The 26,700-nt window shown below is 40.2% G+C and overlaps 2 protein-coding genes across 10 annotated transcripts in view; one reads left to right on the top strand and one right to left on the bottom strand.

Annotated features, from left to right (window-relative positions):
- Positions 1-2,123: 2,123 nt before the first annotated feature.
- Positions 2,124-17,819, bottom strand: CRNKL1 (crooked neck pre-mRNA splicing factor 1). Of its 4 annotated transcripts, XM_041732559.1 has the most exons (15): positions 17,657-17,819; positions 15,917-16,069; positions 14,669-14,760; positions 14,403-14,567; positions 13,706-13,864; positions 12,893-13,059; positions 10,880-11,058; positions 9,594-9,764; positions 8,414-8,605; positions 7,649-7,708; positions 6,848-6,928; positions 5,577-5,816; positions 4,282-4,383; positions 3,590-3,838; positions 2,124-2,489 (listed from the first exon to the last, which is right to left on the bottom strand). In XM_041732559.1, the coding sequence occupies exons 1-15, from the start codon at positions 17,705-17,707 to the stop codon at positions 2,322-2,324; spliced, it is 2,229 nt and encodes a 742-aa protein (XP_041588493.1). In that variant the 5' UTR covers positions 17,708-17,819; the 3' UTR covers positions 2,124-2,321. The 4 variants fall into 4 exon arrangements, with proteins under 4 accessions (XP_041588493.1, XP_041588494.1, XP_041588495.1 ...); XM_041732560.1 differs by lacking the exon at positions 14,403-14,567; XM_041732561.1 differs by lacking the exon at positions 17,657-17,819 and having other exon boundaries at positions 14,669-14,785; positions 15,917-16,055.
- Positions 17,820-17,865: 46 nt separating this feature from the next.
- Positions 17,866-26,700, top strand: part of CFAP61 (cilia and flagella associated protein 61) — a 270,399-nt gene continuing 261,564 nt past the window's right edge. For 4 of the 6 annotated variants that reach the window (XM_041732553.1, XM_041732556.1, XM_041732555.1 and 1 more), the window contains exons 1-2: positions 17,866-18,002; positions 24,835-24,985. In XM_041732553.1, coding sequence (XP_041588487.1) covers positions 24,843-24,985 — 143 coding nt within the window. In that variant the 5' untranslated portion in view covers positions 17,866-18,002; positions 24,835-24,842. Of the gene's footprint in view, positions 18,003-24,834; positions 24,986-26,700 lie in introns of those variants that run through there. The other 2 variants (XM_041732554.1, XM_041732557.1) reach the window with 2 other exon arrangements.

Genomic DNA, 26,700 nt, shown 5'->3' on the forward strand with positions numbered 1-26,700 from the left:
TGGGTGGCTCAATGGTTGAGCATCTGCCTTTGGCTCAGGTCATGATCCCAGGATCCTGGGGTGGAGTCCTACATTGGGCTCCCTGTGCTTCTGCCTCTGCCTGTGTCTCTGCCTCTCTCTCATGAATAAAATCTTTGGGAAAAAAATTGTTTTACTATTCCTTAAATTTTTTTTTTTCAAAATATAAAAAGATACTGAGATTTCTTTGAAGGAGAAAAAGGACCTAATTTCTACAGAAAGGCAATAAAACTAGGTCACGGGCTATGCTTGTATTTTCATGTATAGTTTTACTTGTAATACGTACCTGAAAATATCCAGAGAGTAAAAGAAGTTGCTGAAGAAGAACCCATAGAAATGATTATTAAAAAGCTTTTGCCCCTGAAAGGACTTATTCTGGTGTTGAGGTTAAGAGAAATCTTTTATGTTCTCACCTGAGAAGATAAACTTTTTCCTTCATGCATTTCATGCTGGCACTTGGCCAGAAAGTGGTGTTAAGAGGTTACATTGGGAACGTGACCATTAGTTTTTGTTCTTATGCAACATAAATGGGACAGAATTGCAGGAAGACTGATTAGTCACTTATATTAGCATTTTGACCTGCTTTTATCTCACCCTTGGACTCTGCACTTAGCCAAAGGGTATTAAAATCAGAAATGCTCCTCCTGGCCAACTAGACAAGACCTCAGTAGTCCACAGTTAGGACCCATGTGACACCGGTCCAGACCCTGAAGCACTGAGGGTGAACACAGATGTGCCTTTGATCCTGGCCATCCTAGTTGCCTCTGCCCTCAAACACTAGCTGACTTTCAAGATACAATTTAGGAATGTACTGACTAGCTTTTTTTATTCCTTTTTTTTATTTTATTGCTTTTTTTAAAATTCCGTAACATTTTTGTAAATTTATTAAGTTTACCCAATTAAATCTGCAAATAACAAGTTTGCCAGTTGCCCTTCCAGGTGAAAAAATACTCTTGAAGATGACAAGTCAAAATAGCTTGGGCAATTAAACAGGCTTGAGAAATCAGGCTAGATTAAAGAAAATACTCAGATCAGTTAATTAATTAAGCAAATACTCTTTGCTTGGTATGAGTAATGTGTCAACAAACATGTTCTCATCTCTCTGCTACTTGGTTTTTGTTTTGTTTTGTTTTGTTTTGGCACTATAGTTGGGCTATCTTTGGTGTTTTTCACATGTTCTAAACCCAAGGGTAAGTTAAATGTGTCCTGTATTACAGTAGCTACTTTCTGCTGTAGCACCCTAGGGGATGTCTGTAGGTGTGCCAGGTAGCAGTGATTCTCTTGTCCAGTAAGGATGGGAAACCCGCCAGCAGCGCCACTGAGGGTTCATGATGCACAGCAGCATACCCGAGGTTCTGAGAAGCTGAACTGTAAAGAGATTTGATTAACAAAGCTCAAACCTTAATCTAGGGTTTCCCAAACTTCCTAGAGTAAGTGACACTCTTTTTCACAGCACATGTTTTACTATTCCTTAAGCCATTACAGGGCTCAGCCAGTCGGGGAACCTGATTAAGCCATAACTGAAATTTGACTAAACTTTTTGGTAACAAAAAGATCTTGTCGGAAACACAGTAACTATAAATTATTTCCCAACTAGCTTTTTCAGAAGCACATAGTACCAATGGCCACTGTTAAGAAGGTACAGATATTTAGAAGTTAATCTAAGCACATTTCAATTCTACAAGGATGAACATGTTTAGGAAAGTGGCTGGAAATGAACATTTTATTGAGCCCTCACAATGTGCCAGGTCTATTCCATTTCTAATGTAATCTTCAAAACAAACTGGCAGAAGGCCATTTTGTAAGTGAAGAAACTAAAAGGTTAAGTTATAGATCACTAAATGGCAGAGCTGGGAATGAAACTCAAGTCCATGTGACTGAAGATTCAGAAAAGTTGGAGGTTTCAGGTGAGCGTGCTCTATATATCATTATGAAGAAAAGCATGATAAAACCACCTTAAACGTTATTGTAGAATGTAACTTGAACATCTCTAGAAAACCACTTTCAAAAGTCTGTAGGTCCATCTAAAATAGCTGAAAGCATTACCTCAATTAGATTTCCTAATGTGTGATGTGGACCAAAAAAAATGCTTAGACTCAGATAAATCCAGCAGTTAGAAAAATTTACTTGCAATCCCCCAATCCCTCACTTACCCCAAGAGCATTTTAAAAATAATTCAAAAAGTAGCTATCAAAGACTCCAATCAATTCGTTACTGGTGAGGTGTAAAAAAACAGAGCCACAAGAGTTCCAAATGATTAATTTATAAAAATAATAAAACATTTATCAAAATGAACAAGAAAATCAGGATTCAGTCTCATCAATGTCCTTATCTGGGTCTTGCTCGGCAGCCTCCTTTTCCTGTTGTTGTTTCTTCCAAAGTTTGGCCATGGCCAGGAGCTTGAGGTTGGGCTGGTTGGCAGCATCTTCTGGAAAGATGTAATCATAGTACTCTTCCCAGCCTGCATCAGACTATGGGAAAAAAAAAAAAAAAAACAATGAAAAGATAAGCTAACACGTGACTGAAATACACTGCAGTTAAAGTGCAGAATTTTCGCCACAAAACCCACAGAGTTCTTCAAATTTAACTTACGTTCATTTTACGAAACCACACCAAAGCCCATCTCAGAAGAACCAGGGCTGGCTTGCAAGATTGGGCTAAACAAGTAGCTGTTGGGTGATGGACATTAAGGAGGGCAGGGGATGTGATGAGCACTCGGTATTACAGAAGACTGATAAAACTCTTAATTCTACCTCTGAAACTAATTATATACTACATGTTAATTGAATTAAAAAAAAACCCAAACAGTAGATGTTGGGGTTGGGGTTGCTACAAGTGGAGCTCACTGAGAGCTAAAAACCAGTGGGAAAAGATCCTAAAAATCAAAGCACAGCTCCTCCTCTTATATCAACCAAGATATCCCATGTTCCATGTCCACCTTCATCTAGTTTTCTAAGATTTTAAGTTTTTAAAGACTTATTTAATACTCAGTAACCAAAGTCATAAATCTGTGCACTATTATTCTGACTCCTTGCCCTTACAGCCCCAACTCCAATTGGTCATTTATTTGGCTTCCTAAAGACTACCCTAGTGCCAGCTTCCACCATCACTTGCTTTGCTTACAATAGCTTCCCCAATAGGTCCTCCTCAACTCTGAGCCCCTTGGGTATGCTTGCAGGAGATGCCAACCACTAGGTCATGTTATTTTGTGCATAAGGGCCTTCCTATAGCTTACAAAGTCTGTGGCTTGGATCCTACCTAAAAGCTAAGTTTCATTTCCCTTCACTCTGACCTCCTGTTTAATGCTCCAGAAACATCATGCTTCATATAGTTCCCGGAATCAACCACCTCCCAGAAACCTTTGCCACCTATCTCCCATTCTCCACCCCTGGGTGATCTATATACTCTGCTCTGTGTTTCCAAGGTAGACAGACTGCAACCATCTCCTACTCCAGGCTATCTGCTCCCATGTTCAGATTCATATATGACACTTAAAAGTACAAATTTCAAAGTCAGATGCATTTCTGCTCATCTGACATGAGATGACCAGCACCAGAGGCTCAGTTCTTACCCCATCATCAGCCTGGACCTTTCTTCTCTTTTTGACTTTCTCTGGCATGAGTTTGTCTACTCTTTCTTTATCTGATACTGTTCCAAATTCATCTTCAAAGCTTCGCCATGATTCCAGCAACATAAGTCTCTCTTCCTTTTCTTCACAGTTCCTCATGGTTTTGTTAGCCTCTTCATAAATCTGTCTGCATTTAGCCAAACTTCCTTCCTTCCTTGATGATAGCTCAAACTGTGCAAAGCTGATCCATACCTTTAGAAAAATTATTACAGAAGCAAATTAACCATGTCACCCAGAAAATGGTCATGTAGTAATGCTAATTCTAGTTAATGACATCTGAACATACTAACGTGTTTATCTATAGTATTCTAAAGAACATATTGATTATATGCTTCAATAATGTTGAAATCAGTCTGCTTCTCTAACCAATTAGGTGTTTGAAATAGTCGTAAAATCCTGGAAAGAGTTTAACTTTTTACTCAATCCTATGATATTAAAGTTATTCAAATGCAGTATAAATACTGACCTGCTATAAGCTTTATATCACAAAGTCCTCTGAGACTCAGAGGCTCTTTCTAAATGCAAGAAAATCATTACAAACCAAACTTGAAACACTTAAAATACAAAAATATGTTATTTCCTTCAGGACTGCTGATTCAACCAAAATCAGAGATAATCTACAGAGTGCAGGGTACCTTGACATGCTGTGTCCGCTGAAGCAATCTTCGGTAAAGATTTCGTGTTCTCTCAGTTTCTTCCTGCTCAATTTCAAAATCAATGTATGATTTCCAAAGCACCTACAAAAGAAAACTTAATAAATCAGCCTTGACATTTAAAGAGCAACACGTCCCTATCCAAAGCTGAGCTTAACTACCATTCCAACCTAGAACACCTAGAACCTAGGAACTTCTATGAACAGTTAAGGAACAGGCAGCATCTGGACACAATAAAACCAGTGGTGTTTACAAGCTGGCCAAAATGTGGTTACCATTCTACATTATGAGATAAAAGGCTTTGGATTCAGGATTCATTTTTGGATTTTCTTTCAGAGTTTTTCAAATGCTAGACTTACCAAGAAAGGCTCAGAGATTGCCAAGTCTCCTAGACATTGCCATGATCCTATCAACTTGACATTGCCAGAAGACATGCCTAGATTAGCCAGGATATATTCTTCTTACCTCCACTGTAAATTCCTTCATGTCTGAGTACCCAGCCTACTTGCTGGGTACTGCCTGTCAGAGAAAAAGGATGAAGTAAAACATGGCCTGGACGCCTAGCAGTGGAGGCCAGGCGACGGAACCAATAATACACAAAGCCCTGGTCTATGCAGCCCAAGCCATAAAATGAAGTCACACTGGGGCAGGACTAACAAAAAAGGCTGGGTGAGTTCAGTGGCTCTCAAATCCAGCCTCTCCGTGGTTTGGCGCCACCTTGTGGCTCAAGTTTAAATAGGGAAGGGATAATTTTAGCTCCTATGATAGGTCAGGACCTTGGCAATTTAATTTCAGCAATATGGTGGTTTATACAGAGCTTCTTTTGCTGGCCCGATCTGGGAAAACCTGTGCCAGGACAATCTAGAGATGTGCAGTCTCAACCTTCATCTGCCCTATTCTCCAGTCAGAGCTGCCTGCTGCCTATTTCCTTGCCTGGCCATCCCTGCCCCATCTCCTTTAGTTAGCTTTCTATTTGTTTTTGTTCTAGCCTTCTATTTGAAGAAGGGAGGAAGAGAGCCAGTCACCAGCCCTGTTATACCCCAACTCATCCTGGTGTCATCCTGGGGCTTTGCTGGGCTCTGGTATCTTCCTAGAGGGCTGCTTCTTCCACCCCCATCCTTCTTCTATTGCCTCCAACAGTTAAGTACTATCTGAGTTGACAAGACTACAGGTGAGTTTATCTTTATACTCTAAAATACACACACATCTAGGTGGTCATCTAAAGCAATACTAGGGAAATATCTAAAACCAAATCATATTCATCTCGAGATCCTCACCTCCGGCATGTCTAAGCGTGGCTGACTGATGGCTAACTCGTAGATTGCCCGGGCTCTCTCAATATCACCAAGGATCGTTTCTAATTCTGCAAATTTAATCCAAGAGGTACAGTTCTCAGGTCCAAATTCCAAGAACTTTTCATAAAGCTTCCGGCATCTGTCGAATTCTCGAAGCTGCAGCTCCAGTTCTATGTAACCTTTAAATAACTTGTTCTTTGGACATTTGCCTATGGAAGTTCCCTGGAAAATAAAACGACCAAAACACTAGGATATGTGGGTTCAACCTGTGTACAGACATCACCAAACTATCCTAGCAGCTGTTCTCTGCTGGGAAAAAACATGGCAAGCTATTCTTTCCCTCTGTGGTATCACACTGCCCACGTTGCTTCTTAACAAAAGGCTGACGGAAACCCTGCACTTCACCCAGCTGTCAGGAGGGCTGATGCCCGCTGGTGCCTGTTCAGCAAGACGGGGTTGCAGAACTGTCTCACAAGTACTTTGGATTTTACTTAGTTTCTCAGGGGCACCTAAGGGAATCCAGATGTCAGATGGATAAAACGTCCTGTAAGTAAAGTAGTGATCACAGAATGAAACCTGCTGTGCTGCCCTCAGCCAGGGCAAGAGTGGCCTACAAAAGGACCACTGCATTTGAACAGTATTTGATCTTATTAAGAGACTTCAGGATAGTTGCTAAGAGGATGGCACGGGTAATACTCCCAGGTTTTGCACAAGATCAGTCTACTAAAGATCTGATTTAAGATCTAATGTGATGTAACATCAGATCTTACAGTCTGAGAAGAGATCTGGTAACTGGCAGCTACAGATAAAGCTGCCAATGTTAAAACAGAGTAATTAAACATTATCACCCAAACTTCAAAGGCCATGCATTTTCTGACACACCTCAGGTTATAAAGGCAGAACACTTTTGTAGCATTCTTAGTAGGAACTGTCCAACTTATAAGCACTAAGATTTAATTTCCTCCTCAAAGAAGTCAGGAATGCATCTTGATCCTTCTTTTTTTTTTTTTTTTTTAAAGAATTTATTTATTTACTAGGGGGGGGGGGCATTGAGAGAAAGAGAGAACGAGAGAGAGAACACATGCAGGGAGAGAGGCAGAAAGAGAGAATCCCAAGCAGACTCCATGCTGAGCATGGACCCCAATGTGGGGCTGGATCTCATAATCCTGAGATCATGCCCTGAGCCAAAATCAAGAGTTAGATGCTCAACTAACTGGATCACCCAGGAGCCCCCTGAACCTTCCTTTACTTACCAAAGCTCTTCTGGCAAACGGTAAATTTTTCTGTCTTATTTCAAATTGTGCGTACAGTAACCACATCTTGGCAAACGTGAACTAGAAAACAAAAGCACACAAAAACATCTAAAAGAGTTGTTTCTATTACACTGAAGTTAGAAATTTAATAAAAGGCCACATGTAATTAGATTTTCCTAAATATTCAGAGCTAAGACAGATGCGTTTTCTTGTTTTTAAGTGAATATGATGATGTTTATTTCACAAAAGTTAGAAAGAGTAATCCAAAGACTTCACTGTACTGCATGGCCCTGCAGCCCCTACTGAGAACTGGCTTTGTTTTGTGGGTATGCTTGTGAGTGGGAAGAACAAGCCACCACTAGTCTAGACAGTAACTTGGTCAAGTCTCTGCTGGCTTCTCATGCTGGGAAACAGGACAGAGAGAATGTCCCAACTATTTCCAGAACTCGTGCATCCAGTGCTCCCTCACGCACACATGTCCCATTGGATGGCAACAGACACCTGTTTGTTGTCTCCTGCACCTGCTGCATGCTCTCCAGATGTGCATCTTCCGCCTTCCACCCAGCCTGTTCCAATGACCCATCCTCCTCTGAAATTCTACCTTATTCTCTGTATTATTCGTTGGTTATTTAACACAGGCTGCCCTCTCAACTAGACTGTGAGGTGTTTTCAGAGGCGAAGGGCATACTTTGTTCTGACAGGTTTTTGCTTGGCAAACTATTCAAACAGTTAAGTATTATTTCATAAGTAACGGAAGCAGGATTTTGACAGTTTGGAACACACCACTTACAGCAAACATACCTTTTTATGAGGAATTAATTCCAAAGAAGCTTGATACACCTGTCTTGTCCTCTCGGGATCCTGTATTAGGAACGAAATTTTCATCACATATTGAAGTCGGTTACTGATGCTGGTTTTGCTAGTACTAGTAAAAATGTACACCCCCACACAGAGTGTTTTCACAGCATGCTATTCTCAAACCCTGATTTCATCATTTATGATCAAGTGTGAACCACCAGGGGCCATCAAACTTTAGTTAAAGAATCACCAATGAGATAGCCATCAAACCCTGAGAGCTTCGCTGTAGAGAAGCTTTTCGCCTGAGAGCAGAAAGAAACAAAGATGAGTTATAGCCTCAGATCAGTAGCAGAAAGCTTATCTTTCCCAATTAATTTAAAAACAGCCGATTTCTGAAAATCTCCCTTGATCTTTACTAAAAGCAAAGATGTGTGTTCTAGCTGTGATCCCTACTGAGGAGGCAATCCAGGAAACGACACAAAATAAGCTAAAGGCTGCTTTACTGTTCCCTTCCGAAGTTCTAAGTGATAATCTTGTGCCTCAGGTCTGAAACACAAAATACTACAAAATACCTCACCTGGACCAATGACAGGTTTAAGAGTTTGCAAGGCTGCAGAGAGAGTATGTAACTGTATGGCCGAGAATCTAAAGCTAGATTCCTGTTTCAGGGATCGCACATGTCCATACCCACCGCTACCCAAAACAGCAGACCTATACGCGCAGAGCTGATGCAGCCATCAATAGCTGATGCGGAAGTCCACTTTTTACCTTGGCCTCCAATTCTTCATAGAGTGCATAGTTGACCCACAGATAGATGTAACGCTTCCAGTGCCGCTTCTCTTGAATGGGTGGCACATTGGCGATGGCTCTTTCATAGACTTCTCGAACGGTTTCTGCTTCTGCATCACTTTCCACCAAGCGCAAGTAATCAAACCATGCATCATAATTGTGTGGATTAGCCTAAAAGACCGTAAGTTTAATGAATAAAAATCAAACCAAGAGCTACACTCGCTGGATTCTGTGAGGAAAAAGAACACCCTTGATTGACTGTATTTTAGCAACTTTTTTTCTAGATTTCACAAACTAGCTCATTTAAAAATACTGTTCCTAAAAAAAATAAAAATAAAAAAATAAAAATACTGTTCCTGAGATCCTATAAATAGAAAAGAAAAAGGAACATAGAGGACAGATTATTTGCCAGGTGTCCCACGGCAAGGCTGCTTTCATATACAACCACCACCCTCAAGATAGTTACTCAATAATCAGATGCCTAGTTTTATGAATGTATTTGTTTATATATGTGACTGCATATCATTATGATGTCTAGATTTAAAATTACAGTGCAATCAGAACCATGGCCACAAATGTGAAATCTGCCTTCTCCAGTAAGTCATTTATCTTGAATATATCTTACTGACCTCATTTAACACAGGACCCAGTCCTTTGTTTGGCAATATCCTAATTAATTTGACTTAGCAAAAGCTTTAAGATACACAGCAGATTAGTGAAACACTACTGCCTTTGAATCTGAAACAAAATAGTACATCACAGATAGAGAAGAGAACCATATCTACAGTACATCTTTTGTTCAAGCAGTTAAGCTAAAAGGTAGTGCACAAAAGCTATTTGGCTCAATCTCTGACTCGTCCATCTTCTTCAGAAATGAGTTCAAATGGATTCCCAGTATTTGCTCAAGTTCTACGGTACACAATCAGCAAGCAGCAAAGTGACTTTCAACATGTGGGTGGCAGAGCAAACCCAAGCGTTGCTTGCTGGCCTTTTCTATGAGCCCTGCTGATTCCCGTTGCAGTGGCTGCCAATAACTGCAGACGTATCAGCAAGAGCATGATCCCTGGGAGTCCTTGCTTGCTATTCTTCCCTTCATTGTAGCTGCTATTGGTCAGCATGTTTGTTACCTACAGGGGTCAGCGTCCGCATCAGCACTCACCTTCACTTCTTCCTCATACTGGAATCTTCGTTTGCTCACAATGATGTCTTCAATACCCCGCCTATCACCAAACTTCTTCTCAAAGATGGTATAGTTTTTAAAGAGTTCTTGGGCCTCCTGCTTTGAAATTCTATCCAGGGCATACTTGTAGATCACTCGTACCCTTTCAAACTAAAAGCAGATAGGAGGATTACTTCTCAACACAATATTCTCACTCTAGCAACAACTTGGAAAGTAATTATGACATAATATATTACCTGTAAGATTGTGCGGTTTCAAAATGTCCTAAAAAACTTTTTTCTCCCTCCTGTTGAGGTATTTGTCAGGGCACACCAATACTCTTCTTTGAGCTCCACGCCTAATACTGTCTACCTAACACTGCCAGTTGGGTATCGTCTGTGCATCTAGGACTAAAAAGGTCCCAAACTGACCTCCTTTTTCTCACCATCAAACCTGGGTCTCTCTGTCTTCCCAGTCTTTGTAAGCAATACCTACAGTCATGCACTTGCTCGAGCCCCAAACCCCAAGAGTCCTCCTTGACTCTTCCTGTCCTCATTCCCCACATGCACTACCTCAAAGAGCCCTGCCACCTCTACCTTTTCAACATGGCCCTTTGTCCCCCCCCCACCCCCAAACCATCTCCATTTCTTCCACAACCACTTCAAAAGTCCCTTTATTTCCACTTTCACCGTCGTTTTCCCCAATACAGTCTACATGGATTAGCTAGAGGCCTTCCTTAGAATATAAATCACATCCTACCACTCTTATGCTTCAAACCCTTCATAATTCCCACTGGCTTGACCCTGTATTTGGACCTTAGCCCATCTCTCTCGATTCTGTAGTATCTGAGTTACTTTAAGGGATTATTTCCATATATATTATGGAGGATCAGAACCGATTTATTTGTGGGGCAACCTCTGTTTTCATTTCAAATTCTGTTCTCTGTTCTAAAGGCTCTGGACTTTTGTTTTCCAGGTTTATTACCTGTAGAGCCCTTTTATGAGAAGAACAAATGATGAACTTTCAGTTTACATACAGTATTCTCATCATAGATATAAAAGCTTAATTTTCAAAAAGGACAACACAATTAGGACACTTTAGTACAATGTATAATTGCTCAGTTCCCAATCTGCAGCTAAGCCACAAATGTGTGCTGTTTCTCTGAGAGATTCTGGAAACATTTTTTCCAAGGATAAGTGAATAAGAAAATGGAATGAACTCCATGTGCACAAGTATTCTTTCCTAAACTGTTCTGCAATGTAACTGAGATCTTCAAGTGTACTTACTTCTTTCTGATTTTCTTCAAATTTGGCAAAGGCAACATAGAGGTGTTCATCCATATGTTCATCTCCAAAGAATTCAACAGCTCTCTCATACACTTTCCGTGCATGGGCAAAATAACCATGTTTTTCTTCAAAGCGAGCATACTTGATCCAGTTCTTAACATCAGGGTGCACGAGAACAAGTTCAGGGGAATTAAGGAAATACCATGTAAGACAACAAGGCTTTAAAAAAACAAAAACAAACCCAAACCCAAACCCCCAACAATACAAACTATAGGGTTTGATAAAACATATGCAAAGATGAAGAACCGGTAATCTGTAACCTCTGGCAGGGGGTTGTGTCTGGTTCATCTGTCTTCCTCCAGTGCTTATTCAGTATTTCTGTAGTGGGTACAAATGGGACTTTTGAGAAATGAAAAAGCGGAGGTCTGTTATAAACCATGCTATCCTGGACAATTCATTTAACTTGCCTAAGACTCAGTTCTATCATCTGTAAATAGAGAAAAATAATACTAACCCAACTCAGTGGTTTTATTTATTTATTTATTTTTAAAGATTTCTTATTTATTTATTCATGAGAGAAAGAGAGAGAGAGAGAGAGAGAGAGGCAGAGACACAGGCAGAGGGAGAAGCAGGCTCCATGCAGGGAGCCCGACATGGGACTTGATCCTGGTTCTCCAGGATCACACCCTGGGCTGAAGGCGGCACTAAACCACTGAGCCACCCAGGCTGCCCCAACTCAGTGGCTTTAAAGAAGGAAATGTGTGTAAAATCCCTTGCAGCTTGGGGCCAAAAGAATGTGTCCACTCAACAAATGGCACCTACTCTATTATATGCTCAATAACATTAATATTTGAATTAATGACTAAGAAAAAAATCTCACAAAAACAAAACTGCTAAGTACTGGCAAAAGAGAAGAATTTTTTAGGTTTTTCTCTTTTTTTTATTGAAATATGGTTGACATACAAAAGAAAGTTTTGAATTATTTTATATCTTAATAGATTAAATCTATTTTCATCTACTTTGCTTAAGGAAATCATTAATTCCATAGTAATATGTTCAAATATGGCAACGAAGTTAACAGCTGGGTTCAAAGCCCATTTCCATTACTACCTGAGAGACCCTGGCCATGCTGCTTATTGCGCTCGTGCCTGCATTTACCATCCTGCAGACTGGATTAGCTCCTGCACTGCAGGACTGCCTAGGGATTAAGCAATGGTATCTGTAAAGTGCTTACAACAATGCCTGGCACATTAGCAAGTACTATACAAGCTTCTGTTAAATAAATCATATTAAAATGGGCAGAAGTAATGGAGACCTTAAAATTGCATAGTAAAGTTGATTGCTGTTTTTCCTGGCAGCTTTGTTCTATTAAGTCACTTAAACAGCAAATACCAAATCACTGTTTCCAAGGGCAATGTGTATACACACACAGACCCTTCATATAGATTTATAATCTTAAATCCTAAAAACACCTAATCTTGGTAGATTTGGTTTTATTTTATAAAGGCAAAATTGAGGTTCAGAAGTGTTAAGTGACTTGTCTGAGGCTGCTCCATTAACAGGTGCCAGAGAAAGGACTCACACCCATCCAAATGGCAAATGGCACTGCAGCTGGAATTTGCTACACTATGCTGCCCTCCTGTCTCTATCCTTTGAATGGACTCCAGTAGTGCTGCTAATGATCAACACCCTAGAAAAACCTAGAAATAAAGCCCTAGAAAAACAGGACTGGCTACAGCAGCCAAAGCCTTGCTATGTCACTTTCCAGAAGGAATGCCAAAATATAAACAAACCCAAAGTTTCACTGGAAAAAGCTCAATTACCTAGACCACAAACTTTTACTCTGACCACCCTATTCTCTAGAAAAAATATATATAGCTCATGAAGCAAATAAAACCTCTATCTTTGGCTTCCAGGCTTATGTTAATGACTGTCCGTATTTCCAGACTCTGACTATACCTCCATGGAAGCGGCAGTAACCAGGACAATACTCACAACTCATTCAAAGGATATATCGTTCATAAATGGTGCGGGCCCGATCCACCTCTTTGTATCGCAGCTCAAAGTTGATGTAGGAATGCCAGGCTTGCTCCTCAGGCTGCCATTCCATCCAGCGCTCAAACACCTGCCGGGCGCCAGCAATGTTTCCCAACATCTCCTCCATGTATGTGTACTTGTACCTTTAATAAAATCATCCCAAAATATCTGTCTTGGTCAAAATGACTTAGGGGGAAAAATTATCTTTTTATTTATCATTTTTTAAATTTATTTATTCATGATAGACACAGAGAGAGAGAGAGAGGCAGAGACACGGGCAGAGGGAGGAGCAGGCTCCATGCGGGGAGCCCGACATGGGACTCGATCCCAGGTCTCCAGGATCAGGCCCTGGGCTGAAGGTGGTGCTAAACCACTGAGCCACCGGGGCTGCCCGGAAAAAATGATCTTTGACACTTTGTAAAATGTGAAGACTTAGGACTTTATCTTCCCCAAAGGTTAAAACGAACATGTTTCCTTATCAAATATAGACCTGGAAAGTGTGAACCACAGGGAATAAAGATACATTTTTCTTAAAAATCACTTAGTCCAACAAAAGTTTCTTATGCACAAAAGATCACAACCCAAATTTTAGTTTTGATTATATAGCTATTACATGTTGTGATGACTTAATATACTATAGGACACTAAAAACTACTTATGGTATGTTTAAAGAAAAAGTAGAATGTCAATTAAATATATGTGATTACAATTATTAAAATAAAATAAATACACAAAAATGTAGAACTTTTCTGGCCTACAAAAAGCTGCTTTGGTAGTTCAAAAACTTACCAGAACTGGTTGACGCGAGGAAGAGTTGTTATGGCTCGGTCCCAGATATTTCGGGCATGGTTGACCTGGCGATTCTTCATTTCCATTTCTGCATATTTTAGCCAGAGTGTAATATTCCGGTAGTCTACATCTAAAGCACGTTCGTATATGGATCGAGCCCTTAAGAAGGCAGATTTGGAGAATATCAAAAGTAGTACACCCAACACATGTGGCAACTATCTCAAACCATCTCCAGTGCCCTGCTATTTTACCAGGTATCCACCATGAGCACATTCTGGGCATAAAAAAGTGAAAAGACATGCTTTCAGGCAGCTTACAAACTCTTAAAGAAAGGTAGACATGCACATAATTATACTGCAATATAGTCAAGGTTTACACAAGGAAGCCAAAAGGAAGAAATAATGTCTGGTGCAAATGGCTAAGTAGTAGATAACTCCAGAATTAGTGAGTTGAGGAAAGCTCTAGAGGTCAACGTGTGTAGGGAGGAGTGCTCATTCCAGGCAGAGAGAACAGCTGAGTGTAGGGTAAGGAGACACGATGTGTTCGGGTGGCAAGTACATGGGCATAGCCGGGGCAGTCGGTATGCTGGGAGAATGTAGAAAGGCTGGGCATCAGGAAGGGCCAGGTTATGATTTTTATCTTGTTGGCCACTGGTTTCCAGTGAACAGTTTTTATTTAAAAAAAAAAATTCAAGTACAAAGAAAGCAGATGAAACTGTGCTTCTCTGACTGTAGAGGGTGTGCTGGAGGTGAGACCCATTTTTAGCATCTCCTTCGCTGCTCCTCCCAGGACTCGCCTACCACAGTGCCTCTGAGGTTCCTCAAAGGAGTCCAAAGGTTCCATGGGACAACCTGGAAAATTACTAGCAGAGGTGTGCTCTTTCACTTGTGCTTTAACTTTTCCTACTTTTCTGTCTCTTAACTTATATCTCGACATAGGAAATTATACATTCAGCAATTTTACCTTTGAATCTCCTTTAGACTCTCTTCCCATTGTGCGTATTTTATCCAGTTACTAATCACGGTCCTGTTTTTTCTTATGTTATCTTCAAAAGTCTGGAGGAAGGGGAAAAGGGTCAAACTGAAGGGAAAAATAAATAAAAATGACATCATCCTTTGTCTATTAATCCTGTTCTAAAAGGTTTATTCATTTTGTTGTTATTTAGGAGAGATTACATCCTGGAACCCTTGAGAAATAAGAAACTCGCGAATGACGGTTACAATCTCAGGTGTTTCTTTTCTTTTGTTTTAAAAGATTTTTATTTATTTATTCATGAAAGACAGAGAGGCAGAGACACAGGCAGACGGAGAAGCAGGCTCCGTGCAGGGAGCCCGATGTGGGACTTGATCCCAGGTCTCCAGGCTCACACCCTGGGTCAAAGGTGGTGCTAAACCGCTGAGCCACCCGGGCTGCCCCTCAGGTGTTTCTTTAAAGTCTTACACATGAAGAGAAAAATTTTAGATATAAAGAATTATTAGCAGAATTGTTGGTATTTTCTCTTCTTGCTAATAGCTAACTGATACTTTAATATACTTTATACTTTTTCCTAGTATGGAAATGTTCTTGACTATTTCTACTAGTCCTCTCAGTAATGTCTCAGAATTTCATACATCACTCTTTGAACATCACTAATAAGTAGATACAACAGGCTTAGTGGTTTAAAATTATCCTACAGGTGCCTGAGCGGCTCAGGTGGTTAAGCAATCGACTCTTGAATTTGGCTCAGGTCATGACTTCAGGGTCATAAATACAAGCCCCGTGTGGGTTTCCACACTGATCCTGGAGCCTGCTTAAGATTCTCTCTCTCCCTCTGCCCCTCCTAGGGTGAAGAGGTCAGATTCCCAAGTCCTCTCTCAGCTCTTTTCCTACCATAAAATGTAGTACAGAGAGAGCACATAATGTGACCTTGGTTAAGACCAGCCCCTTCCAGCTGTCAGATGTTCCACTTGTTAAACTTCCATCTTTGATTCTGCACCAAAAATTATGTCTCTGGTGGACTGAATCTCTTTATACTTTAAAAGACAATTCATGGCATATTTTTTAAAGTTCAGCAAAATGCAATTATCTGGTAACCAGGAGTTACATTACTCATGTGGCTAGAAACACTAACCTATCCTTATAGCCTCTCTAACCAATGAGGAATTCTGCAAACTTTAACCCATAAAGTAATAACAATGTTATTAACAGACTGAAAATATCACCCTGACTGACCTTCCTTTTTCTTAGTTTGTAATCATTTAATTCTTCTTCATCTGTGATCTTCTGTTGAGGTGGAGGAGGAAGAAGCTCAAGTTCTCTTTCTTTAGCTTCTCTTAAGAGTTGCTCAGCAGTTATCTGTACCTCAGCTGGGGCTTTGTTTTTCACCTTTTAAGATAGAAGATATTCTCGTTTTTAGTAGATGCTCATCACACAAGGTTTAGGAAGCAAAAAGACATTTTTTTAGGATGGGAACTTTGTATTATTACAAGATGCCCTCTTCATATGACAGGTTTTCATTTCTCTATGAAATTAAACAGAAAACAAAGTTTTCTTTCTTATGCATGGTATTTATTACAAAGCCATAGGTAAGTCTTAAGAGAAAAGGCAGCAAAAATAGCAAGTGTTCTCTTTTAGATTAGAATAATAATAAACCTTGAGGCTGCTTAGGTAAATTCTCACTAGAGGTGTTTTATGAAGATGTGTGCTATATCTTTCCTAGTGTTACAATCTCTATTTACAGAACTTTTCAATTATGCCCCATGTGGATGATAATGCCTCAAACTGCGTTTGGTTGTTTTCATGGCATTTCAAATCAAAGACAGTTCAATAAATTCCCATCATTAGACAGACCATAAGTTTCTTGAAGTCTTAGAGCTGTGCTGTCCAACATAGTAGTCATGAGCTAATGCAGTGAGCCCGAATAGAGATGGACTGTAAGGGTAAAATATACACTAGATTTTGAAGACATAGTGTGAAATAAACCAGTAAACTGCCTGATTAGATTTCCTATATTGATTACATGTTCAATTAGCAATACATTGGATATAATGGATTAAAGAAAATATACAGTTAAAATTAATGTCACCTGTTTTGACTATTTAATGTAGCTACAGGAAAACTTAAAGTTACATAATGTGGCTCACACTGTATATCTGTTGGACCACTGGTGCCCAATAACATTTTATGGAATTGAATTATAAGAAATATTAATTGTTTAATGCCATGTGCGGAATGACTTTGATAATAATGACTACAGCTCACATGCAGTCACAGATGCTGTGCTATGTGACTTATATAAATTATCTCTGGGACTCATCTAAATGGATATGTAAAGGACAAGCTCAAGAGAGCCGCCTGGGCTGGAGAGACAGACCGGAGAGAGGGCGTCTGGAAAGGTTCAGGATAAAGCCCGTCACACATTAAGCACTCAGTGAGTATCAGTCACCGATGGAACTATCATATAATACCAAACTTACTGTTTAATTAAATTAATGCCACTACACAACCCATGCCCTCTCATTCTTTGCAACTCCTACTCAGCCACCAGGTGTCGGCTTAAATACCACTTCCTCAGGAAAGCTAACTCTGCATACCCGTCATACAAACCCCATCATTCCACGGCATATTCCACGCCGCCTCACTCGTATTCGGCAAGGCTGCAATTTTACATTGGCTCGTGTCATTTGTGGTCGTAGTTCCTTCCCCAGCGCCTAGCGCGCTGCCTAAATCCTGCCGAATGATCCCACTCCTCCCTCCGCAAAAACACGTCCTAGAAAGAAGGCCGCGCCAACGCGGCGTGGGAAGGGAGCGTCTCCGGGGCGACAAAAGCCTGCGCCCCACCGCCTGCCGACCCTTCCACTCGATCCACACGGGGTGGGATGGCTCTAGGCAGTCTTCCGCCGCGGGCCCCGGGGAGGCTGGGGCAAGCCCCTCTCCGGGCCTCCTCCCACAAAGCCCTTCGCGGTCTCCTACCTTGGCCACTTTGGGAATCCTCTGCTTCCCGGCAGCCGTGGAGGCCGCCATGGCTGCAGCACAAGACCGCGAGTCAACCTGGACCCCAGAAATAGACCCCGAGGGTGGACAGAATCCCAGAGCTTCCCGACAACAAGCGAGATCCCAAAACAGGAAGCGGAAGTTGCTGGCATGACCTTTGACTTCACGCACGCGCCGTGACGCAGGCAACTTCGTTTCTGTGGTAACCGGGCTGAGCGTCCTCCTCTGAGAGAAGTGTCTTGGAGTTGCGGGAGAGGTGGGAAGTGCTGGCTCACCCGACAGGGACGCGGGGACGGAGTCCGGGGCGTCAGGGGCGCATCCCCAGGTCAGTCTGCGGAACTGGGAGGACTTGCGAGGATGGGTGGGTCGGTCGAACCGTGGCTCCGGGGAAGGGCAAAGGGAACAGAGCTCCGATCCGGAGGCTTGGGGTCGGGGAAGAGAGGTAGGCCAGAAAACTTCCTTTCCCAGCATGCTAAGGGGCGAGCTGCTGCGTTCCTAGGTGGCCTGGCGCCGCGTTGCGTTCTAGGTTTTGTAGTCTTGGAGGTCTCTTCTTCTGGACAGTTGTGCACAAGTGAAGTAACTGAAGGTATCTTAAAGCCAAATAATAGAAAAAAATGAAAATAAATCATCAAAGTAGTAGCAAATAAACCATCCTTGTGGTCAGATAAACAGATGCTAATTTTCTGTAAATGTGCCTTAATTACATCAATTCTCTTAGCCCCATGGTACTTAGCTGTGAGACAAAAATAATAGTATCTATTTTATCATCATTAAAGAGAAAATCTATAAAGTGCTCCGTAAATGTTAGCTGGTGTAATTCTTGGCCTATCTTCAAAAGAAAAAATTAATTTTATGCAAGCAAATAGTGAAGAGAATTTTTTTAAAAAAGACTTTTTAAAATAGCAGTTTTAAGTTCACAGAAAAGTCGAATGAAGGTACAGAGAATTTCTGTTTCTCACACCTGCCGTCCCGTTTGCCCCCACAATCAATATTCCCCGTGAGAGTGGTACATTTTTGCAATTGATGAACCTACACTGACACATCATTATTCACAAGTTAACATTAGGGTTCACATTCTATGGAATTTAGTGACCTGTATCTACCATCATAGAATGGTAAAGAATAGTTTTTCTATCCTAAAAATCCTTTGTGCTCCATCTATTTATTCCTCCTTCTCCTTTTGCCTCCTATAACCACTGATTTTAAAAAATTTTTAGGGCTGCTTTTTTCAGAATGTTGTGTCATTTGCATCAGTATGTAACTTTTTTAGAGTGGTTTCATTCACTTGTTATATGCATTTGGGCTTCCTCCCTGTCTTCGTGGTGTGATAGCTCACTGGTTAAGAAATTTTTACAATTGCAAGGCTCTTTTGGTATTCAGAAAAAATATTCATAAATATAAATATATGTGTGTATTTTATGTATTTAAATCTATCTCCGTAAATAGTGCTATTGAGAAAACGTTAACTCAAGTCATTTATAACCAGTATAAAAATATTTGCCATACCTCTGTTCTACCTATGTACTTACTTAAATATTTGTGTTATCTCACTTTTCACATTTTAAGTAAGTTGAATGAGATTTTATATGACTGAAATAAAGTCGCCTAACAAAATAAACAACTATTAAAATTAAAAAAATGTTTCCCTTATGTGATGTCCCTTAAACTTGTAACTATACTTAACTGATTTAAGTTTAATCTAGCCTCCTTTCAGAAATACACTTAGAATGTTTTATTGCTGATTGTCTCCTTCTATCTCACAAGTTTTTATTGTTTGGTAATTCGATGCAGTTTTTTGTTTTTTAAACAAAATTTATAATCATTATTACTCTTTTTTGTGTGTGCTTTTTTAGATAAACCTGCTTGTTTGCTTTTCTCTCCCTAGCATTTTATCTTATATTTCACTCCCTTCTGATTTTAATTTTATTCACATCTTTTACGGGTTCTTTCAGCCAGGTTCTTTGAGTTATACTTTCTTTCCATCTTTGTTGTAGGTTGTCTTTTTTTTTTTTTTTTTTTTTTTTTTTTTTTACTTTCATCTCTTAGTGATTGTTTAGCTAGGTAAGAATTTTAAGTTAAAGACTGTTTTTATCTTTACTTTCTTAAAGATCCTATTCTGGTGATTGGGAAACTGTAGCCCATAGGTCAAATTCAGCCTGTTTACTATTTTTGTAGGGACCATGAGCTAAGAATGTCTCTTAAGATATTTTTAAGCAACTGAAAACATCAAAAGTGTATTTCAGGACACACTAAATTATATAAAAGTCAAATTTCAGTGTCCATGAGTAGAATATTTTTAAAAGATTTTATCTGAGAGAGAGCTGGGGGAGGAGCAGAGGGAAAAGCAGACTCCACACTGTCTGGAGCCCAATTTGGGGCTTGACCCCAGGAGCCTGAGATCATGGGCCTGTACTGAAGTCAGATGCTAAACCAATGGAGTCACCTAGGCACTCCTAGAATTTTACTGGAATATAGTCATGCTCATTTGTATTCATATTGTTTCTGGTTATGATGCTATAATAGCAGAGCTGAGTAGTTGCACAAAGAACATGTGGCTCATGAAGCTAAAAGATTTTTCATGTGGCCTTTTACAGAGGAAGTTTGCCAGCCCCGGTACTACTGGCTCTTACTGTTGCTGATGAGAAATATACTCTTAGTCTAATTTTTATTCTCTCATAGGCAGTTTATCTTTTACCTGGTTGCTTTCAGGTTTTCTGTTTTTAGTGTTTTGTAATTTCATTGCTAAATATCTAGGGTTTATTTTTATTTATTTTTATTTTTCTGCCCCTGAGGATTGAGATCTTTCCTCAGTTCCAAAAAATCATTAGCCATTATTTTCAAACAACATTTTATTTACTTATTTTTGGAATTCCTATAAGTTGTAGATGGAATTCCTGTAGCCATAGATGTTCTTTTTATTCTGTCTTACGTGTTTCTTCATTGCTTTCTATATTTTCTTTCTGTGATTTCTATATATTTCTGTGATTCTTTCTAGAAAATTTCTTCATATCTGCCTTCTAGTTTATTCTCTTCAATCTTGTCTAATGTTTTTAACCCATCCAGTTAAAGTTTAATAACCATATTTTCCATTTTAAAGTTTTTGTTCTTTTTCATAATTATTTGTCACGATTTTTCTCTTTCTACATTTCTAATAATTGTAAACATAGTTATGTCATCATCTCTTTCACAGATTATTATCTGAAGTTCCTGGGGACTTCCACATCACACAAGTAGCATGGGTTGGGATACACGCTACTTTGGCTTAGGATTTGGACTCCTCACAAGTGGTTTTGTTTTCTTTTGTTTTCTACTCAGAGCTATCGGTGGAGAAAGCTGCTTAACCACTTCCATGGGCTAGTGGGTTCAGTTTTTTTAGTCTCATTTATCAAGAAGTCCACCCCTCTGAGGTCCAGGTTGTATGCATGGATTTAGTTTCAGTTCTTGGTTTCTGCTCTCGGCATGGAGGGTGGAAACTCTCGCCCTGAGGGCCTGTATCACATTTGATGATTCCAGTGAGCCTCTGTACACAAAGTCACTGCCACCTGGGTGGGGGATTTCCCTTTGCTTCTTCTCTTCCTCCTTTCCTTGTTTCCTTTTTTTCCCCAAAGCTCATTTATCTAATTATGCTTTCTTGTTTTATTTTATTGAAAATTTGTATATAATTATAGCATTAGCTTACGACATCATGTTTCACAAACAGGAAGTCTCTTTCCAGTTTTGCTTTTAAGTTAAAACCAAAACCAGGAATGACAATATTTATGGCTAGTTTTGACAAGAATATAGACCTATTAATGTCCATTTCTACCCAAAGTAGGTAAAAGATATTTGCAAATATGAAAATTTATTGTCTCTACTAATGCCATGTCTTTGTAGAAGGCACCTAATTTCACATCCACAGAGAGTATGGAAAATATTACTGAATATTTAATTGCTCAGATGGTAGTCAGCCAGGTTCTGATTGCCTCCTTTGAAATAATACTGTGATTTTATTGCTTGTTGCTCCTCTCCAGTTTGGAGTGAGGAAGCCTTCAGGTGAAACCCCATATGGAATATCTTCCTCCTGGGTCATTGTGCCCATTCAGCATGTATTGTGTTTCCCCTAACATAGAAGATACTGTCTGAAATTATATACATGCCAAGCCCAAAAGAGAGGAGATTTCAGTTGGTCCAAAAAGTTTCACACCAGAATTTTAGATGAAAAAGGCCTGGATATGGGTATCAGTGATGATTGCACAGTGATGTAAATGTACTTAATGCCGCTGAACCATATACTCAAAATGATAAAAATAGCAAATTTTATGTTTTGTATATTTTGCCACAATAAAAGTCACAACTTCAGCCTTATATATAAAGTTATATGTTTTTCACATTGAGAAAGTATTATGCATTGAGAAGGTATAATGAAGAATGCATTGCTGTATTTAAAAATACTTTTTAAAATTAAATGTTAAGGAAGATTGACATTAGCGTTATAACATGAAATCAGCTTATATTGCAGCTGGGCTATGTAAAGCCATCTTAGAAAGGAAATGTTATCAGGTCATCAAAACTTGACTGCCACTTTTTAAAGGTGTATTTGTTTATCAAAGAAAGAAAGTGTCTATTGCAAAGGGGATTGATTGGTCCTTTGGTTGTCTACAACATAGAGATGCCCAGGAAACTATGAAGGTGCCACCTAAGCATTAGCCATCTCTTAGTTTCCTCGGCTTGACATCTCTGCAGTTAGGTGAAGGTCCCCCAGACCTCAGGAGCTTCAAGTGACTTTTTGATGTTTACTATTTTGAATCCTGAGAACATTCCTGCTCAATAGTAATAATATTAGTGATGATATGGCCAATATTTACTGAGCACATGTCAAACACTGCTTTCAGTGTTTTGCATATAACAATTCATTTATAAAACCTTTTACAATATGTGTATTATCTCTGATTTACAGATAAGGAAACCGAGGCACAGAGAGTTAAAGTAACTTGCTCAAAGTTACACAGCTAATCGGGGTTAGAAACTGGGTCTCATCTCTGGTACTCTGATTCCATAGCCATGGCCCTGTGTCACCTTCTGATAGCTGGGCTTTCCTTACAGTTATTCTGTAAAGAGAGAGTGTTGTGGATGGCTTTGCCATGGGAAGTGTGGAGGCTAACCCAGCTTAAAGAAATGTTTATTTACGTCTTCAGACTGTGAAGAAAATTTTGAGCCACTATTTCTGATTTTGGGGATGTTGTTGTAAATATTAAGGTTTTCTTCCTTTGCAGAAGGTGAAGAACTGCCATTCTGAGCTCACATTTTCACAAGACAACATGAGTCTAGAATTGAGAGTAGACATGCTCCCCGGTTCACCTCAGTTACCCTGACACCAAGGCTGTGAGGCAGTGGCCACATAGCATACCATGTTCTATCAAAGAAGAGGAAGTCAGACTTGTATTTAGCCTACATGACTTGTTTGTTAACTTACTGGGCTGCAGAAACATCTGGACCATCTGGCTGTTGACTTTTCCATCGTAAATGAAAAATTGGCAGTTTCTAACCCCTCCTTTCAGTTTCTGTGACCTTGGATAACGTAGGGCATCTGCAAGAGCTGCGTTTGCTTTGCAGGTGCGATGGAGGCCTGCAAAAGTTGAGGGTGGTTTGAATTCACGAAGGAGAAGGCCACTGGGTGAGGATTCTTGGTGGCCACTTGCCACCTTGCTAAGTCCCCCTGCCTGACCCTACACCTTACACCCTTAACATCCAAGTGTTGATGGCTAAGAGCAGTCAGACTACAGTTCATGAACAGCAGTGGACTATGAGAGCAGGGGACCCTTGCCCACAGAGGCAGCCTGCAGGCTGCTTCAATGGGAGGAGTGCCAGGGGGCTGGACTAGAACTGCCCAAGGTTTGATTTCTGATCAAATATGGGTATCCTGAGGAACGTCACTTCACTTCATGGGCCTCAGTTTGCTCATCTGACGAAGGAGGGGCTTTGTCTCATGCCGTGTCAGACCCCTGCAGTGCCCAAGTTCTTTGGTACTTTGGCACATTGAAAATTATGTAAGGATGTACATATGTAAACAACAACAATAACAACAAAAAGCCAAATGATATAATATTGTGTTTTGAAAGAAAACCACACACGCTATATAATTCCACTCATGTGATACTCAAAACTTGGCAAAGATCATCTCTGTGGTAGAAGTGGGAATTGTGGTTACCTCTGAAGGGTTGACTGAACTGGGGGGGCCATGAGGCAGCCTTCCAGGGTGCTGGCCATGCTCCATATTGCTCCTAGGGTCAGCACAGTGGTGAATGGTAATGCCTGTTTTGAGCATACTGGCTAATACATAATAAAATGATTTTCCCTAGGAAAAAAGAAGGAATGGAGGGACAGACAGAGGAAGGAGGGAAATAGAGAGAGAGACACACACACACATATTGAGACATTAAAAGAGAGATTGAAATCAGTTTGTGGCCTGCTATTCCTGTCAGCAGCATTCCCCAAAGTGTCTTTCTGAAACATTAGATTCTCTACTGTTGCTGTCACTAGAAATTCTCCTCAGAAAAGCTGTGGGAAAGGCTGGGCTATACAAAGAAAGGAGGTACTTTATTATGGAGTTTCTCAAAGACTCTAATGGGCATGGTGGCCCCACAGGAAGGCCATCAGAAACAGCATTTCCTACACTAAATTGACCACAGAACTTTTTTTTTTTTTCTGTCCCAAAATATCTCTCAGGACTATTGCTTTTAGGGCTCCAGTTTGGGGAACTCTATTTGGAACATGGGCAGAAGTTGCCAGTATTTCCCCTGTAACTCTTGACCACATGCCATGGTGGCCAATTAAATAAAGAGGATTCTGAATCCGTAAATAACTCCTTTCAGTGTTTTCCAGTCCTATTGTTAGAGTATTAAAGTAGCTTTGTTAGGAACAAAGAGTGCAGTTGCAGAAATTTCTAGATGGGCCAGTTCTCAGAAACATCATTCTCCTGGAGAGAAACATGTGGCTGGTTTGCGATGACAGTCGTCACAACCAACCCCCAAGAGAAAATGTGTCCCACCAGTACTCAAACACCATGTTCACTCTGACCATACGGAAATTGAATTAATGTCTGATTTTGTAAGTACTGTAACTAGATTGGCTTGTCATCTCAAATTAATGGTGAACTCTTTTCTCTCTTTTTGAGACAGAATAAAAAATGTCAGTGCTCACTTCTCCAAGAGGAAAAGTAGAAGTGGTTCATTGCCGAAGAACAGAATCACAGGATATTTATTGTATCAAAAACCTCATTAGGAAATTTACCCAGAAGCTGTTTGGGAAGCTTAATATCATCTATCTTCTGTAAGTATGTAGCTAAGTAAGCCCAGAATGTTTATCAATTTTTTCCCTGGGAAAATAACTTTATTTTCTTTTGGGGTATGGGGAGATGTCTAGTCCCAGAACTTCCGGAATTGCATCTTGATGCCAGTGGCCTTCATGACTTTGAGCACATGGAAGCACACACACAGACTTACTCAAGGGCCAGCACTCGCCCTATGTGAGTGTCGCCAATCTGGACATCCCATGTTCATGTGAAGTAGGGGTATGTGTACACAGACATGTTCTTGTGGCATTTTTCAAAGCTGTTGTCCCTTTGAATGTTGTGGAGGTAGTCTCAGCAGTTGACCTGGTTCTATGCACCTTCATCTTGGTCACAAGGTGGATATCAGACAGTATCCACCCTCAGAGGGAGACATTACCAGTAAAGAGGCATTTCTTGTCTGTCTTAGTACCCTCTGTGGCCTTCTTGGGCATCTTGAAGCCAAACTGATGTTTTTGTACTATGGTGGGAGCTTCTCCTTGCCAGTTTCTCCAAGCAGGACCCTCTTCTTATTCTGAAAGATGGTTGGCTGCTTTTGACAAGCATGTTTGGTCTGAATGTCTGCCATCTTCCTGGCCACCTAAAAAAAAGCCGTTTATGAATTTTATCACATGTAAGGAGGGACCTCACTCCTTGTCTTACAGGGCTTTATGGTGAGGAAGTGGGCCCCAAGAAAATCTATCTTGCTGAGGAGATGTCCCAGAACAACCAATCTCTAAGTCCCACAACAACCTGCAAATTGAAAGCGTTTCTCATGGATTTTGGATTTAGGCAGACTTGAGTTTTAATCTCAACTGCCCCACCCACTAGTAGAGTCACTTGGAGTAAGTTAATATCTGCTGCTAGTTTCGAGAATATTTTTTCTGTCAGGCTCTATCTAAGTTTTGCTAGTATTGTCTTATTTACAACTCTGAGGTAGCCACTATCTTGTCCATTTTACAGATGAGAAACTAGAGGTCAAGCAGTTAGTAAGCGACAATGCCCAGATTTGTTCTTAACCATTGCTATTAAAATGGTCTTCTAGGGTAGCCCTGGTGGCACAATGGTTTAGCACCACCTACAGCCCAGGGTGTGATCCTGGAGCCCCGGGATCGAGTCCCACATCAGGCTCCCTGCATGGAGCCTGCTTCTCTCTCTGCCTGTGTCTCTGCCTCTCTCTGTCTCTGTGTCTCTCATGAATAAATAAATAAAATCTTTAAAAAAAATGGTCTTCTAAACTTCAAAATATGCATAGATTTTTCCCGGTTTTTGTTGTTGTTGTTGTTGTTCACTAGACTATAACTATCCTATAATCTATTCCTTATTATTTTTGTTGAAAAAGATAAAAAGATAGCTCACTATTTTAGATTTCATAAAGCTTCACATTTAAATCCAGTTGAAATGTTTAAACTAAGAAGCCAGCCTAAGACATTAGAATTTATGGTTTCTGCTCGTCACGCTGATTAATGTAATGTAAATAGACATAATTTTGTGGGAAAGCAGCAGAGCAACATGTATAAAATTCTTTAAAAATGTGTATATCAATTAAATGATTCCATTTTTTGTCATTATGGTGGATTAATGTCCTCTGGATGAAAACAACATGCTGATACACACACGTGAACACAAAAGTTAAGGACTGTACAGAGAATATTATCCAAATGAAATCAGAAACTTTAGGAAAACAGCAGGAATCGATGCCACCTTCTCCTTGAGG

Source organism: Vulpes lagopus, chromosome 18 (assembly GCF_018345385.1).
Source record: "Vulpes lagopus strain Blue_001 chromosome 18, ASM1834538v1, whole genome shotgun sequence".
NCBI lineage: Eukaryota > Metazoa > Chordata > Mammalia > Carnivora > Canidae > Vulpes > Vulpes lagopus.